The sequence below is a fragment of the Fringilla coelebs genome, assembly GCF_963513975.1.
Source record: "Fringilla coelebs genome assembly, chromosome: 1".
Classification (NCBI taxonomy): domain Eukaryota; kingdom Metazoa; phylum Chordata; class Aves; order Passeriformes; family Fringillidae; genus Fringilla; species Fringilla coelebs.
The window spans coordinates 88,207,285-88,221,646 of NC_140028.1; the positions used below are offsets into that span (position 1 = coordinate 88,207,285).

At 46.9% G+C, this 14,362-nt stretch overlaps 1 protein-coding gene across 1 annotated transcript in view; it reads left to right on the top strand.

The window, feature by feature from the left end:
- Positions 1 to 2,264: 2,264 nt before the first annotated feature.
- The window catches only part of GCNT2 (glucosaminyl (N-acetyl) transferase 2 (I blood group)), a gene marked incomplete at both ends in the record, with an annotated part of 29,570 nt that continues 17,472 nt past the window's right edge, over positions 2,265 to 14,362 (top strand). Inside the window, 7 exon segments of the mRNA XM_084206582.1 lie at positions 2,265 to 2,359; positions 13,253 to 13,412; positions 13,416 to 13,610; positions 13,612 to 13,692; positions 13,696 to 13,743; positions 13,745 to 13,765; positions 13,769 to 13,923. Coding sequence (XP_084062708.1) covers positions 2,265 to 2,359; positions 13,253 to 13,412; positions 13,416 to 13,610; positions 13,612 to 13,692; positions 13,696 to 13,743; positions 13,745 to 13,765; positions 13,769 to 13,923 — 755 coding nt within the window.

The following is a 14,362-nucleotide window of genomic DNA, read 5'->3' on the forward strand; positions in this document are numbered from 1 at the left end:
GCCTTAGCTGGTCTTGCATGCTGTGGGCTGCATTTCAAAACCTAAGAACAAGCTGCTATTTAATCTTCTTTTAGACCCGTTAAGGAACTCGAGCTTTGCTAACAGTCTAGTCCCTATGTGGAACCTTCCCAAGAGTAAAAGCCTTTCCCTGTGTTCCTGGGAATCCTGCTCCTGGCAACACAACCAGTGGGGTGATACTCCTTTGCTTACCTCAATTTTCTGCTCTCTCCTCACAGAGAAAAAGTGGTGCTCCTTTATTTTGCGAGGCCAGCGGCGTTGGTCACAAAAGCTGCTGGGTGAGTGTGAGGTCAAACTCACCCTGGGATCATAGGGAATTGATTTGCAGTGCAGGAAAAGAGTTTCTATGTTTTCCCCCATGACAGGGCCCATTGAGTAGGGGCGATATCCCACTTGTGAGGGAGCACAGCACAAACGCCGCTCCTAAGGGCTGTAAGCCCCAAATGCCTGCACTAATGGGCAGCACCCAATGTGTTCGTTTGACCAGGTTTACAGGCTGTTGATTGTGCATAAGAATTTAGAGCACGAACAAAAAATTGTCCCATAAATGGACTGGCTGCGTTTTAAACTAAATTAGTCCCACAGTGAATGGCCTCCTCAACTGTATTACAGCATGACCGAGCCTGCACTGGGGATTGAAAGGGATTCATGTGGCTGGCTAAGAGTAATGTTATTAAAATTATTATTGGGGGCTGGACCAGCCCCAATAGGAATGCATTTATTCAGGACCTTTGAGCTACAATTATGTGTGACAGAAGAAACCTAACTATGATGGTATTTGGGCCTTTATGGCTAAGTAACTCACAAGCAGACAGGGCTTAGGGCTCTGACAGACGGGTTGTGGTGAAGCTTGCTGTACTGGTTGAAGATGTTCCCATCTCCAGCCACTCACTCCAATAAAAAAGCTGGCACAAGGGAATTGGTTCCTCAGCCTCAGCTGCTCTTGGTAGGATCTCGGCACCTCAGGCTGTGGTTTCACACCACGGAGACTTTAATGACAATAGCAGCCTTAAGGGATTCACACCCTCTTCCTCAGACTCTTGACGACTTTTTGTCGACCTGCTGGACTGATTCAGTTTGTTACAGGAAAAGAAAAAGAAAAAAGAAGGAAGCATTACTGTTCCCTCCAAATTTAAGCAGACCAAGGCCTGAAAACACTTACAGTCTGCTCCAATCTCTCCAGTCAGCTGAAGGCATAGGATGGGAACAGTCACCAAGTTGGAAAACGGGGCCTTACCTTAAACTGCTGCTGAGGATGATTTTTTTTCCTGCCTCCCTTTCATTCCTCTGCCCGGAAAGTGATTTGCTTGCCGCCTCTTGGAGGACGAGAGTGCTAGTCCTGACAGGCAATCTCTCCTGGCCGGACTGTGCCCTGCAAGCAAGGAGACAGAAGGCATGTATGGTATTGGAATGGAAGCAGCGTGGACAGCAGTGTTTGGAACAGCACGAAATTTTGCTGATGTTTTCATCTCCGAGTTCGTCCCAGCCGGTTTACACGCGGCAGGAAAAAACTACCCCTTTGTAATGGGTGACTACCTGCAATTTATTGGAACAGAGCTGTTGCTAAACACATGGAGTAGCGATGTATTAACACATTGTAAAAGGCTGTTTGATCACCATGGGATTCCAGATGAGCTAACAACAGAAAATAAGCCATGATTCACAAATGACTCATTTCAGCATTTCTCTTTGATGCAGCAGTTCAAGCAAGCCCTGTCTATGCACATTCAAATGAGTTCACTGAATAGTCATTGAGCCCAGCCATGCCGTGCTGGCAAAGTCTTTTTTTTTTTTTTTTAAGTGTAAGTAGAGTTTTAAAGTATAAAAATTGGGCAATTTCTAGCAAGCCGCGCCAATGCATGACTCCCGTCCCTCCTGCCGACATCCCCTTCCGAAGCTTAAAAACTCGTCATCAAACATTGGTTTTCCGTGATTCGAGCCCTCCAAGTGCGGGGCGCCTCAGAAATCACACCCCGTGGTGCCGGCATCTCCTTTCAGGGTGAAAATTACACACAGGGTGTGCCGTCCCAGCGGGACGCTCTTCCCAGGGGCTCGCCACGGCAGTGCCCGCTCCTGCCTTGCCTCGTCCGTCCGCTGCGATCCTTTATCCAGCATTGCCATCCAGCGGCACCGGCGACAAACGACAGCGCAGCTTGCGGATGGGAGCGGGGACCTTCTGCGCTTCAAGCGCTCTATCCGGCGGGGATGAGGCTTGGCAGGCTGGCCCGCACTCGGGCAGCAACCGGATGGCTGGATGGAACAAGTCCGTCATTTATTGCCAGCCGGCTGTAACCGGGATGTCGCGGAGAAGGCGGCGAGCATCACCTAGGCAGGGAACGGAGTACTGACCGAAAGGTACCCGGCCCCTTTCAGGGAAAGCCTGCCAGTGGATCCTGCTTTTATTTGAAGTTTTCTGTTGTGCTCTGGTTTGGTTTTGGTTTTGGCTTTTTTCCACCCCTGGTGTAAATTCACAGAGCTTTAACAGTCAGCAGTCTGCTTTAGTGCTCCCCTATGGATTGCAGAACCGAGTAGATTTTAAACAGTCACTCTAATGCACATATCTAGTCATATTTCTTTTTCTTTTCTCTGAGATGTTGCTAGCCAGGTTGCTCCCCAAATCCTCAAGCATTACATAACAGACACGGAAGACTACTTGTAAAAATTATCTGCAAAAGTATGGGATCATTCTTTTCCCAAGAAGGCTTGTAGTATTCATATTGACCTAGGCTTTGGAACACACCTATCACCCAGCCACTCTTCGGGGCACAGCCAGGTGCCATTTCTTGCTGCCCAGAGAGAAATCCTCTGAATCAGAAGGATTGCAAAGGACCAAAGCTTAACCCAAAGGAGACATTGACACCCATTTTTCACTACTATTTGAAATGCAAAAAAAAATGAAAACCAACTGCTTGTGTGTAAATTATAACATTTATCATCAGTCCTGGCAAAATGGGGAGGTGCAAGATGACTGGAGGTTAGTCAATGAAAAGCTCATCCCCAAGAAGGGTTGGAAGGAGGATCAGAGGAAATACAGGCCTGTCAGCCTCCTGTCCTTGGTGCTGGGAAAGGTTATGGAACAGACCATCTTGGGTGCAATCACATGGCACACACAGGACAATCAGGGAATCAGGCCTAGCTAGCATGGGTTTATGAAAGGCAGGTCCAGCTCGACCAACCTGATCTCCTTTTATGACCAGGTGATCTGCCTGGTGGATGAGGGAAAGGTCGTGGGTGTTATCTACCTGGACTTCTATGGCACAATTCTGCACAAGCTGGCAGCCCACAGCTTGCTTAGGGGCACTCTCTGTCTGGATGGTCACCCACGGTAGCGGTGGATGGTGCCACATCCCCTTGATGGCCTGTCACTAGCAGGGTTTCCCCCAGCTCACTGCTGGGGACAGTTCTGGTTAATATCTTTATCCACGACCTGGAGGAGGGGGTTGAGTGTGCCCTCAGTAAATTCATGGATGACACTTAGTTTAGCAGCAGAGTTGATCTGCTGAAAGGCAGGGAGGCTTTGCAGAAGATCTGGACAGGCTGGACTGAAGGGTCAAGGCCAATGAAATGAAGTTCAACAGGACCCTCAGGTGCCAGGTCTTGCACTTTGGCCACAGCCCCACGCAGCTCTACAGGATGGGGAACAGAAGGGGCTGGAAAGCTGCTCACCAGAAAAGGACCTGGGGATGCAGATCAACAGTGCCTGAGCATGAGCCAGTGTGTGCCCAGGTGGCCAGGAGGGCCAGTGGCATCCTGGCCTGTATCAGGGACAGTGTGGCCAGCAGGATCAGGGCAGTGATTGTCCTGCAGGACTCGGCACTGGTGAGGCCACACCTGGAATCCTGTGTTCAGTTGTGGGCCCTTCACCACAAGGAAGACACTGAGGAGCTGGAGCTTGTCCAGACAAGGGCAGTGGAGATCAGGGAGTTGCATGAGGAGCAGCTGAGGGATCTGGGGATGCTTAACCTGGGGAAAAGGAGCGCCTGGCGTGACTCTATCACTCTTTACAACTACATGAAAGGAGGCTGCAGTCAAGTGGAGGTTGACCTCTTCTCCCAGTAAATAAGTGACAGCTCAAAAAGAAATGACCTTAACTTAGATAGGGTAGGTTCAGGCTAAACATCAGGAAGAATTTTTCTCCTAAAGAGATGGTAAAGCATTGGAATAGGCAGCCCAGGGAAGTGGTGGAATCACCATCCCTAAAGTGTTCAAGAACTGACTGGATGTGGCACTTAGGGCTATGGTTTAGTTGGCAGGGTAGTGTTTGGTCAAAGGTTGGACTCAATCATCTTGGAGGTCTTTTCCAACCTATCCTTTGAATATTTAATTCCATGGTAAGTAGTTGCACAAGAGGAGTCAAAAAGACTGTTTACTTTTTACAAAAGCTGGGTAAAAGGGACAGCACAGAGCAAGTTCAAATGCAACTGCCAGCCCAGCATCACAAGGCAGGTCCTGCTGCCACAGCAGAGCTTATCACCACGGATCAGAAGGTGCTGGTTGGTGAACACGAGGGGCAGACTGCTCGGGGACACTGAGGTGGCCTGCAACAGATTTGCCACAGGAGCTGATAAAACCCCCAGGTGTCTATGCAACTGAAACCAGGGTGGACTATGGGATACTCAAGACCAGGCAGCCAGCAGGCAGAGGACCACACTTCTGGTGTTCCTGTGAAAGCAGTCAGGTCCCAGAAGAAACTGAGAACAAGCAGAAGCTTCAGCTAGCTCCCCAGAAGGCTATGTATTTATCCATGTTGATGGGGTAAGAGCAGGACTGGCTGGAGGAAAAGAGAGTAAGAACCCACCTTTGCAAGAGAAAGGTAAGGCAGGGGGGCATCGACAGGCATGATGTGCTTTAAGACTCAATCAAATAGGATGTAAAACACCACAAATTTCATTCTGTACACACAGCAGCATCACCAGAGCTTAGTCCCTGAGCAGGTTGGATATTAAATTGATCAAACTGGTAATGAAAGTGGGAATTGTTCCATCTCAGCTGACACAAGGCAGGTGACCTTATTAAAAAATATGCCAGTGTATTTAATGGGGTAGGGCAGTTTCTTGGGGAATTCATGATTAATGTGGCTATAACTCTGGAGATCCCATAGCTAATGCCCCTGGAAAAAGTCTTACTTCCGCTATAAGATGGCCCAGCTGAAATTCTTAGTATGGTACTGTATGAATACGGGCACATAAATCCACCACTGTTTTCTGTCAGAGACACCAGGTTGCTCCAGAACTGCTGTATTGATAAGAGGACACAATGGCTCATGCTGGACACAGCAATCTGGGTGTGTAAGAAACCTCAGAGCCTGCTGAGGGTGCCATGTATCTCTGTGGTCTGTTCAGGCTGACCACCTGGAGCAACTCAGACTCCCACACTCTTTAGTCACAACAGAAGCCACCATCCAAGGCACTGGGCTGATGTAATGTCCTGAGCAAGACCTGACCTGGAGAAATCTCAGAAGCTGCTGACAACCAACAGCCTGGAGCAGGGCAGTTTGCAGCTGAGCTCTGTGCGTGCCTGAAAAGGGTCTGAGAGTGAGAAAAGCAATCGTTTGTGCATCCCTGAGATGGAGCAGGAACTCAGGAGAGTCATAACATGGCAGACCGGTATTGTGTCCCCAGCAGGTGCTGAGGCCTTTGGAAGAGCAAAGGAGATGTGCAAGCAAATGTGGCACTTTTCCTGATACCCTTCCCAGATACATCCATTTGTAGACCAGCATCTTCTGAGAAGGACATAACTGCCTTGTATCCAAAATTGGTTCTCGGTCATGACCTTGCCCAGATGTGTAACAGAGCCCACAGAGATGGAATAAGCAGGGGCTTAGGGATAAAGCTGCCTGTTTTCTTCTGATTGCTGTAGGTACAGGGAAAAGTGTACATTCTTTGCAAATAAAAAGTAGTATAGCAAAACTTAAACCTAAATAAAGGCTTGAGGTTCAGCCCAAGGAGCATTCTCAGTGTGAGCAACAGCCAAGAAGCTGTAAGTAGTTCCCAAACAGAAATTGAGCTGAACTGGAAGAAAAGAAACAAGCACTTGCAGAATTTTGACTGCAGAGTACAATTGTAATTCAAAGCAGGATCCAGACATGCTGCAAAAGAAAGGTTCCAGAAAGCACCGTGAAACAACCTGTCTCAGGACAGAAAACAGATGTGAGGAGGCCAGCTGCCAGGTGTGTATAGTAACTGGGCAATCCAGTAAGAAAACGTTGGCCTGGGAGAAGCTGTTTAGCAGGAAAGGACCAGACAAGACAAGGCTGCTGCAGGAGCTGAGGAATGCGATGTTGCGCAAGGCAGGAGATTTCCAGCAGTTTTCTGGCCTCTTTGCCCCTTTATAACTGTCTTGGCAACTTTCCAGTGACCCAGTACGGGAAGACAAGGTTGTCCCGGCTTCACTAATGCTATCAGGGTCTGTCTTCAGCCCCATGGGGAATGGTGATTGCAGCCACTCCCCTTCCCGTAAGACAGCCGTAAAAGCTTTTTGTGTATGCAGTTGAACAAGGGACCAAAATATAAACGTGAGCCCCCACCCTAAGCAAAAGCAAACACGAAGGTGCTTGGCAATTTGAAACACTCAGGAGTGCAGTTCCAGGCTTTTGCTGAGCAGTTTTGGGTGTGCGCTCATCAACAGCTCCAGAAGATAACCAGGAAAAAGATGTGGGGATGATGTGAAAACTTGATAGAGCCTAAAGCAGGGCTCCTTCTAAAAAGGGTGATACAGGCTTCCATACGTCTGTGGATAGCAAAGACGGGGGAAAAGATCCCCTGTCTTCACATGAGAACTGTGGTAACTTTTAGTGCAAGTGTGGGGCTCACGCAGCGTGAGGCGGAGGGCTCAGCAGCACAGGCTGCTTTGCCCAGACTCCTGGTTATACAGCGAGGAGACCCTGGCACACAGTAAAGCCTCCAAAGGGAAAACAAGGCAACAGAAGTGGAAAATCTTACGCTAAATCTTAAGAAAAAACTTTGGGCCACAAATGGTAATGTTTCCCCTGGTGGGAAGAAAACTGCGGCTGTGCAGCCCTGGTCAACTTCCTTCCCTGACAGCCAGGGTTTGCACTTCTGCCAGTGGGCTCTCATTGCCCACAGAGAACCTGGCAGGCTCCAACAGTGAAGGATGCCTAACATCATCTCCTCAGCAGACTTGCAATGAAGTGTGATGGGGGTGCTTTCAATCCTAAAGCCCTTTGGGAGATTCCAGAGCCCCAAAAGCCAGGTGGCACCGCACAGATGCTGATGGTGAGGAGAAAAATGCTTTTCCAAGGCAAGTCCTGGCTTGGTTCTACCTAAACTTACTGAAAAATCCCTCCTAAGTAGGAAGACATTAAGGACAGCAGACACCTACTACAGCCCTCTGAAAAAGAATCCTGATAATTCAGTGAGGGGAAAAGAATGGAACAGTTATCAAGCTAATTTGTGTTACCATGAGAAAATATATGAGATGTGAAAGAGCTGTCAATAGGTAAATTGTTAGACTTAGCATTTATGAAATGATTTTTCTTTATGCTTACGATAAATCACAAATATCACAAATGTTTTTTTCTCCATGAATGGTCCAGGGCTATCCCGATTTTAACCAAACTGCAATGTTAACAGCAATTAGCAGAGATCATGAGCGTATTTCTAAACGATGACAAACTCCTCTTGTTGTCTTTGCCGAGTGTAACAGGGTCCCCAGCCCAGCTACAACTAAGTTACAGTACTGTAATTTAGACCATCAGAGGAAAGAAAGCTGGAAAAGACCTAGAAAATTACCAGGTCTGAACCAGTATGACCTGTAAAACTGCTGAAAAAGCTACTACTAACCTGCCAATGAAAACCAGCATCAGGAAAATTCCAGCCTCTCCAGACAATCTAATCCACATTTAACTGTTTATCACTACAAAGCTTCCATCATGTCTGATCTTCACCTCTTCTGATGCTATCTAAGATGATTAGTTCTTGTCCTATGCACAGAGAACAGAGAGAATCAGCTACTCCCTTCCCGTTTGAACCAGAATTTGCTTCTGGTTTACCTTTTTTACATATTTGAAGACTTCCTGCCCCCCCCTTTTTTTTCCCTAATGCCATAATAAACATATATATATTTCAGTCATTCTTGACAGTAGGTGTTTTCTAGATCCCCATGAGTTCTCTGCTCATGTTTTACCTGACAACAAGTTATATTGTCAGAATAAAGAGCATGATAATGCTACATGTTTAGCAGAGGCATTAAAAATAATAACAGTGATCTGATCCATATATCTGTTCTCTCTGACACAGCCAGTCACCTGTACCAGCACCCAGGGCTGTGGTACAGGGCTGTCAGGCTTGCTTGGCAGAGCAGGTGACTCCCAACCTGCAAATTGAGTTGCTTTACTCCTCTGGCTGCTAACACACCTGCATCGGGGAGCAGCCCCTTGGCCATGCAGACACTGCCCTGCAGGGACACTGCAGGCTGCAGGGACACTGCCCTGCCCTGACACCTCTCTGAGGGTCTAACATCATCTGCCTCACTTCACACGCCGAGGGCAACACCTTGGGTTCATGCTCATAAAGCTAGCAAGTGCCCAAATGTTTGCAAAACCCATTGCAAGCTGCCTTTGGACACTCCTCCGGGGCCAATGGTAGCTGCACATGTACAATTGTACTTGACTGTACACAAATGTGGATTTTAATCTGCAGGGAGAAAACAGATCCCTATCCATGCCTTGGCTACACCAGTGCCAGCTGTAAAATCTAGTCATATTTACAGAAGAAAGCCAGCTTCACTGCCACAGCCTGCCTGTCCTCTATTAGGAGGTGTTTAATTATGTCTTGCTTTCCCTGTGCAGGAGGATAAATGAGCAGGGAAGAGGATGCCGTGCTGTTGCTCCTGAGCAGGTGATGAGGAGTAGTTTGCACAGAGGTGAGTACGTGTCCCTGTTGGAAATTAATTGGAGGAGGGAGCTGTCGAGTGCTCTGCTTTGGAGCACCAGTAAGTCTGATTTGCAAAATGTGCTCTGCTAAGAGGCTAGGAGCTTACCTATTCCCAAAACCTTCGTACTGAAAGTCTGCTGCAAATGCAGGCAAGCAGCAAAGCTCCTGCAGGGTAGGAGGCTCTGTGTCTGGAGCTCAAGAAGGCAGCAAGACAAAGGCGGATGAGATGGATGCATTGTCCGGCCCCTGCTGTTTGTGCAGACAGATGTGCTCACTGACTGTGTGCAATTAGATTACTGGATGGCTTTGCTGGACCATGTGAGCTGAGCCAGCACTTGCCTCAACGTGTCATTCCATCTCTCCTCCCGTTTGCTGCCTGTGCTGCTGCGTTGTGACTGTCCGGTGTTAGCGCGCCCGCCTGGGAACTCCTGCTTCAGGTAGGTTTGAATTTTCTTCTCTTTCGACAGTCAGATTGTCAGATTATGGCTGCTTGGGAAGTGCAGGAATGGCAGGGACTGCTATGAGCAAGGAAAAAGGGAAGGCAGGGGAGTGATAGGAATAAATTTTGACTGCTTTTGTGCTCAGAGTCTGATTTTGCCTCCCCTGTGCTGACGGCTTCCAGCCTTCCAGCTCAGAGAGGGCATGTGAGGAAGCCACGTGGTAGAGAAGACCCCTATCAGGCAGGACTGCTCCAAGGGGAGAGTTTTAGAGAGACCATACACACTGTAGGACATCCCAAACAGACACAAGACCAAAACAGTTTAATCTCATTCAGTTGAGAAGGTGTGAGGGATGAAGAGATCCTTTACTTGGGCACAGAACAGCAATCTGTGGCTACGTGCACTTCCAAACCAGAAAAACCACACAGAGCAAAAATTGTTTGCTCCCTACAGGCTCACTGTGAATTTAACAGTGGTGTCAGCTCAAACTGACAGCTTTGCATGAGAGGCCCAGGAAAAGGAACATCATCCTACAGATGGTTTTTTCTTCATAACAGAATAAAAAATGCCAAGTGACTCCAAATAAACATGAAATGCATCACATTTGTCTCTACTGACTGAGGCCAAACAGGAACTCAAAACCAATGTGCAAAACCTGGGCATCTTGCTTTTTAATTAGCTAACAAATTAGCTGAAACCAATTACCTATATTTGTAAAGGCCAGGAGCAGTTTGCTGAGTACTAACCCTATTTTTAAGATAATATCCTCATTGTCTGGAAAGGTCTATTCCCATTCATCCACATGGAAGACATTTCAATCCTCAATCCTACTGGGCAGAATGTTTCCATTACAGGAGCCACACCAAAAACTCCTCTCAGGCTAAAAGAAAATTGCTTCAATGCAGGTCCAGGGAACAACAGAAAGGAGTGGCACTGCAAATCTCAGTCAGCAGCAGTTTTAGTTTTGCCAGAGCAGAACCCTTTTACACAGCCTTTTTGTTAAATTACATGGTAAATTCGATCAGCTATTATTTTTTTTGTCCCATAACTCTGTTCTTGTACCCAGAATATGCAGAGGTCCAATACAATGTACAACAGAAGAAGCCAGGACCCTCATGATGTTTCCTCACGCCTTGCTGATGATAGGTGCCATAATATGGTTCAGATGTACATCTAGATTTGGCTGCTCCTGCATCTGAACATTGGATGAGTCTGTAGATCAACAACACCAACACCTGAAAAATACTTTTTCTATTGAGGTGGCTCATGTGACTTATACATTATTTTTTGGTATGTTTGACTGGCTTTCTTTGGTTTTTTTTTTTTTTTTTGTTTGGTTTTTTAGTTTGTGTGTTGGCTTTTTTTTTTCTGGGGTGGGGACGGTTGTTTGGTTTGGTGATTATTGCCTATAATTGAAGCATAGGTCTATTTCACACAGAGCAGCACAAGGCAGAACTAAAAAAGAAACCCAAAAAAGTCCCTCAAAACCCCAAAGGTTTTGACAGCTTGATTTCCCACAACTGTCATTTACATGTGTGTTTTCAGGTATCTAAATATTAACAGTGCCAGAGAATCAAGGCACTGGGATTAAGAAGTAGCACCAAGCATGCAGCCTTCTTTTCCCCAAGGCTGTTGGTACCAAAGGTTCACAATGACTCTGGATTTCTGCAAAGGTGTTGCAGCAATGTCTGTGCAAGAAAAAAAAAAACCCAAACCAACAACAAAACACACCAAGGAAAAATGAAATCTTGCATTGCCCTCCTGTGCAGAGCAGACTCATCTCATTTTCTGCATGTAGCTTTACTTGTTTCATAATGACCATGCTAGTAATGCAGGCTTCAACAACTGAGAATCTCCTTTCATATATAGATACATAAAATGTATATATTTTGAAATCCTAGAGGCTTTCCTAGCTGTGTAGCAGATTACATTGTTTTAGCAGATGACTGCCGTTTTCAAAGATCTGACAATTTCCAGGACATCCAAATGCCTTGAAAGATCTCAGCCTTTGTACTTCAGAAAAGCTACCTGTACTCTCTGCCCCTAGCTGAGACCCCTCTCAGTGAAACCTTGACTCCTGCAGGAATGCTGGCATCTTTCCCCCTGCTTTTCTCCTCCACACCCTTCTGACTCCAGCTGGATGGAGATCTTGTGTTCAGACTATGGCAGGAGGGGAGAAATGCTGTTGCAGGCGGCTGACCCAGTGAGGAGCTGGGAAGGCTATGAACTCCACATCAGTGGAATGCACAGAGGACAGCAAGAGGCTGCTGGCCTCATAGTCACCAGCTGTCATGGCAATTTGCCTTCCTGAGGTGTCAGACGGGGGAGTGATGTTTGTTCCTGGGTATAACTCAGTGCAACAATCAAATTAGGAAGGAGCTGGAAGCACTCTGGGCATGTCTGTGCTCCCTGGGACAGCATTCACCCATGGCTGAGCTGGGACATGTTTTCCCCTCACTGTGGTGTTTGCTGTGCTTTTCTTTGCTACACTTGGGTAGTGGTCTCAGCTCAGGATCTGTGCACCTTCAACAAGCTGTACTGTTGGCCTGCAGCAGCATTTCTCCCTCTGTAGCACATTGCACTGCCCACTCAGAACATTTACTGGCAAGATCTCAGATCAACTGGTTTTGCCTCAGCATTGCTTCACATTGGAGCAAGAGAATATGATGTTGAGAAAAGTTTGCATGCCCTAAACATGCTGTGTCATGGCAGGAGACCCACATGAACACACTCTCAGCTGGAACCAAGAGACTTATCAAGGATTTTACTTTAGTCACATCTGTGTCAAGCTCTCATTGCATAAACATGTTATACCAGATGCATTCACAGTTCTTAGAAATACAAATGTCTCATCAGAAAGCCTAGGGTTAATTTAAATTGTTTAAATAGCAGGTTTTGCTAGCCTAGTTCCTTGTGATAGATGTAAGCCTGGAACTCATCACAAGTCATCCATGACTCTTAGCAGAAACTGTTTGTCAGATTTCAAATGTGCAAATGAAAATATTGCTGAAAAAAATGGATGGCTGTGACATAATTTGACACAGGAGCAAAAATTCTCCTGCTTCTTATATGTGAGTGTTGGTGGCCTCACATGAGAAATGAAGAATAGTGAAGACAGAAATACAGAGATAGAGGATGGATGAGTGGTTCTTCTTCATCCTGTGCTGTTTGGCTGGGAAGTGGCATGTATTGAACTGGGTTTCTGATTGTTGCTTTCTAGAAATTGTATTTATCTGGGATATCAAGGAGCAGAACGGTCACAATAGCTTACATATATGCTTGATCTAGTACTGTAATTGTCACTGAGACATTAGTATTTATTTCACTGAGAATTACTATTTATTTCATGTTACAAGTCTTTCACAATTCAGAAGCACCCCAATGTGTCAGTAATGACTGACATTGTGATGACATTTGGGTGGTTAAAAAAAAATCCTTCAAGTAAAAAAAAAGAATAGCATGAGATAAACATGATGTTTCCCTGTCATAGGCTACATGCACAGAAATTTTAACAGCTATATGATACATGCAGGGAGAGTGGGGAGGGAGCAGTTAAGAACATACCCATACATTGAATTTGGGGACACTGAAATATGTGCCAGCTTGCTCACTGGCAAGACAGTAATTATGCAATATGTCTGTTTAGTCTTCAGGGTGCTGTGGAGCAGCTTCCATCTGCAAATTGTTCTTCACTTACGCTGCTCCTACATCAGTGATGACTGTGCAACTATTAATATTGAAAGTAAGGGCAGCAGCTGCATGCTCTGCATCAGATGGATCCACGAGTCCTCCAGCAGGAAGCAAGTGCAGCTATCAAAAGCTGTTGGTGGTGTCTGATGCTGTATTTCAAGAGAGACATTTTCTGAGGAGCAATGAATTGCTCCTCTGTGCAACACACAGATATTGCCTTTTTGCTGCTCTGAGTCACAGTGTCTCACTTCCATTTGCTTTCCATGCTGTTAATTTGCAAGCACAAAAGCCTCTTTGGAGGCTGAACTTCTCAGCAAGCTCGATTTTAGCAGAAGCCTGTAAAGCACTTGTTGAGGACAAGGCGTCCTTCTGAAGGACAATACCATTCAGAGAACCCAGCTGCACAGGGTATGTCACACAGAAGCACCACATCACCTGCGCCCTCGCAGCCGAGGAGGCCACCTGCGCCCTTGCCTATGTCATGACATTGCACAAAGAGTTTGAGATCTTCAAGCTTTTCTTCAGGGAGCTGTTCATGCTCCAGAATGTCTACTGTGTTCGTGTGGACACCATCCAAGGAGCCATTTCCCTTCCAGCAAGCAGTGCAGCTTTCTCAGCACCTCCCTCGTTTCCTGGGCAAGAGGGTGCTCTAGGGCAGCACCTCCCACCTGCGGGCTGACCTCCACTGCATGAGAGACCTGCTTGGCCTTGGCTGAGCCCTGGTGATACCTACCCAACACCTGTGGTCAGGACCTCTCCTTGAAGCACAGCAGGGAGATCATCCAGCTGCTGAAGGGTCTTGGGGGCAAGGACATGGCACCCAGGGTGCTGCCACCTCCCCACGTCACCACCTGCACCAAATATGTGCACAGGGAGCCATTGTACTCTTCCTTTTCTTTCGTGCTGTGGACATTTGTGTGCAAATGTCCATCGGGCCATCTGTTCTGGCTCTGTGTCCACGGCCATCACCTGGCTCTTTGAGGGGTTCCTGCTGCAGGACCAGTGTGTTCTCCATCTGCTGGCATGGCCTGAGGACACCAACAGCCCTGAGGGGCACTTCTGGGGGATGCTCTGCAGGATCCCAGGTGAGCATGGTTTCTTCTACTTGTTTCTTCAGTAGATACACACATTTGTGCTTGTTTCACATGTGGACAAAGCTGGAGGGGGACTTCTTACAAGAGTTTGCAGTGACAGGATGTGAGGAACGGCCTTAAATTTAAAAAGGGTGGGTTTGGATTACACGTAAGGAAGAAATTGTTTGCTGTGGTGGTGATGTGGCAAAGGAACAGGCTGCCCAGAGAAGTGTGAATGGCTCATCCC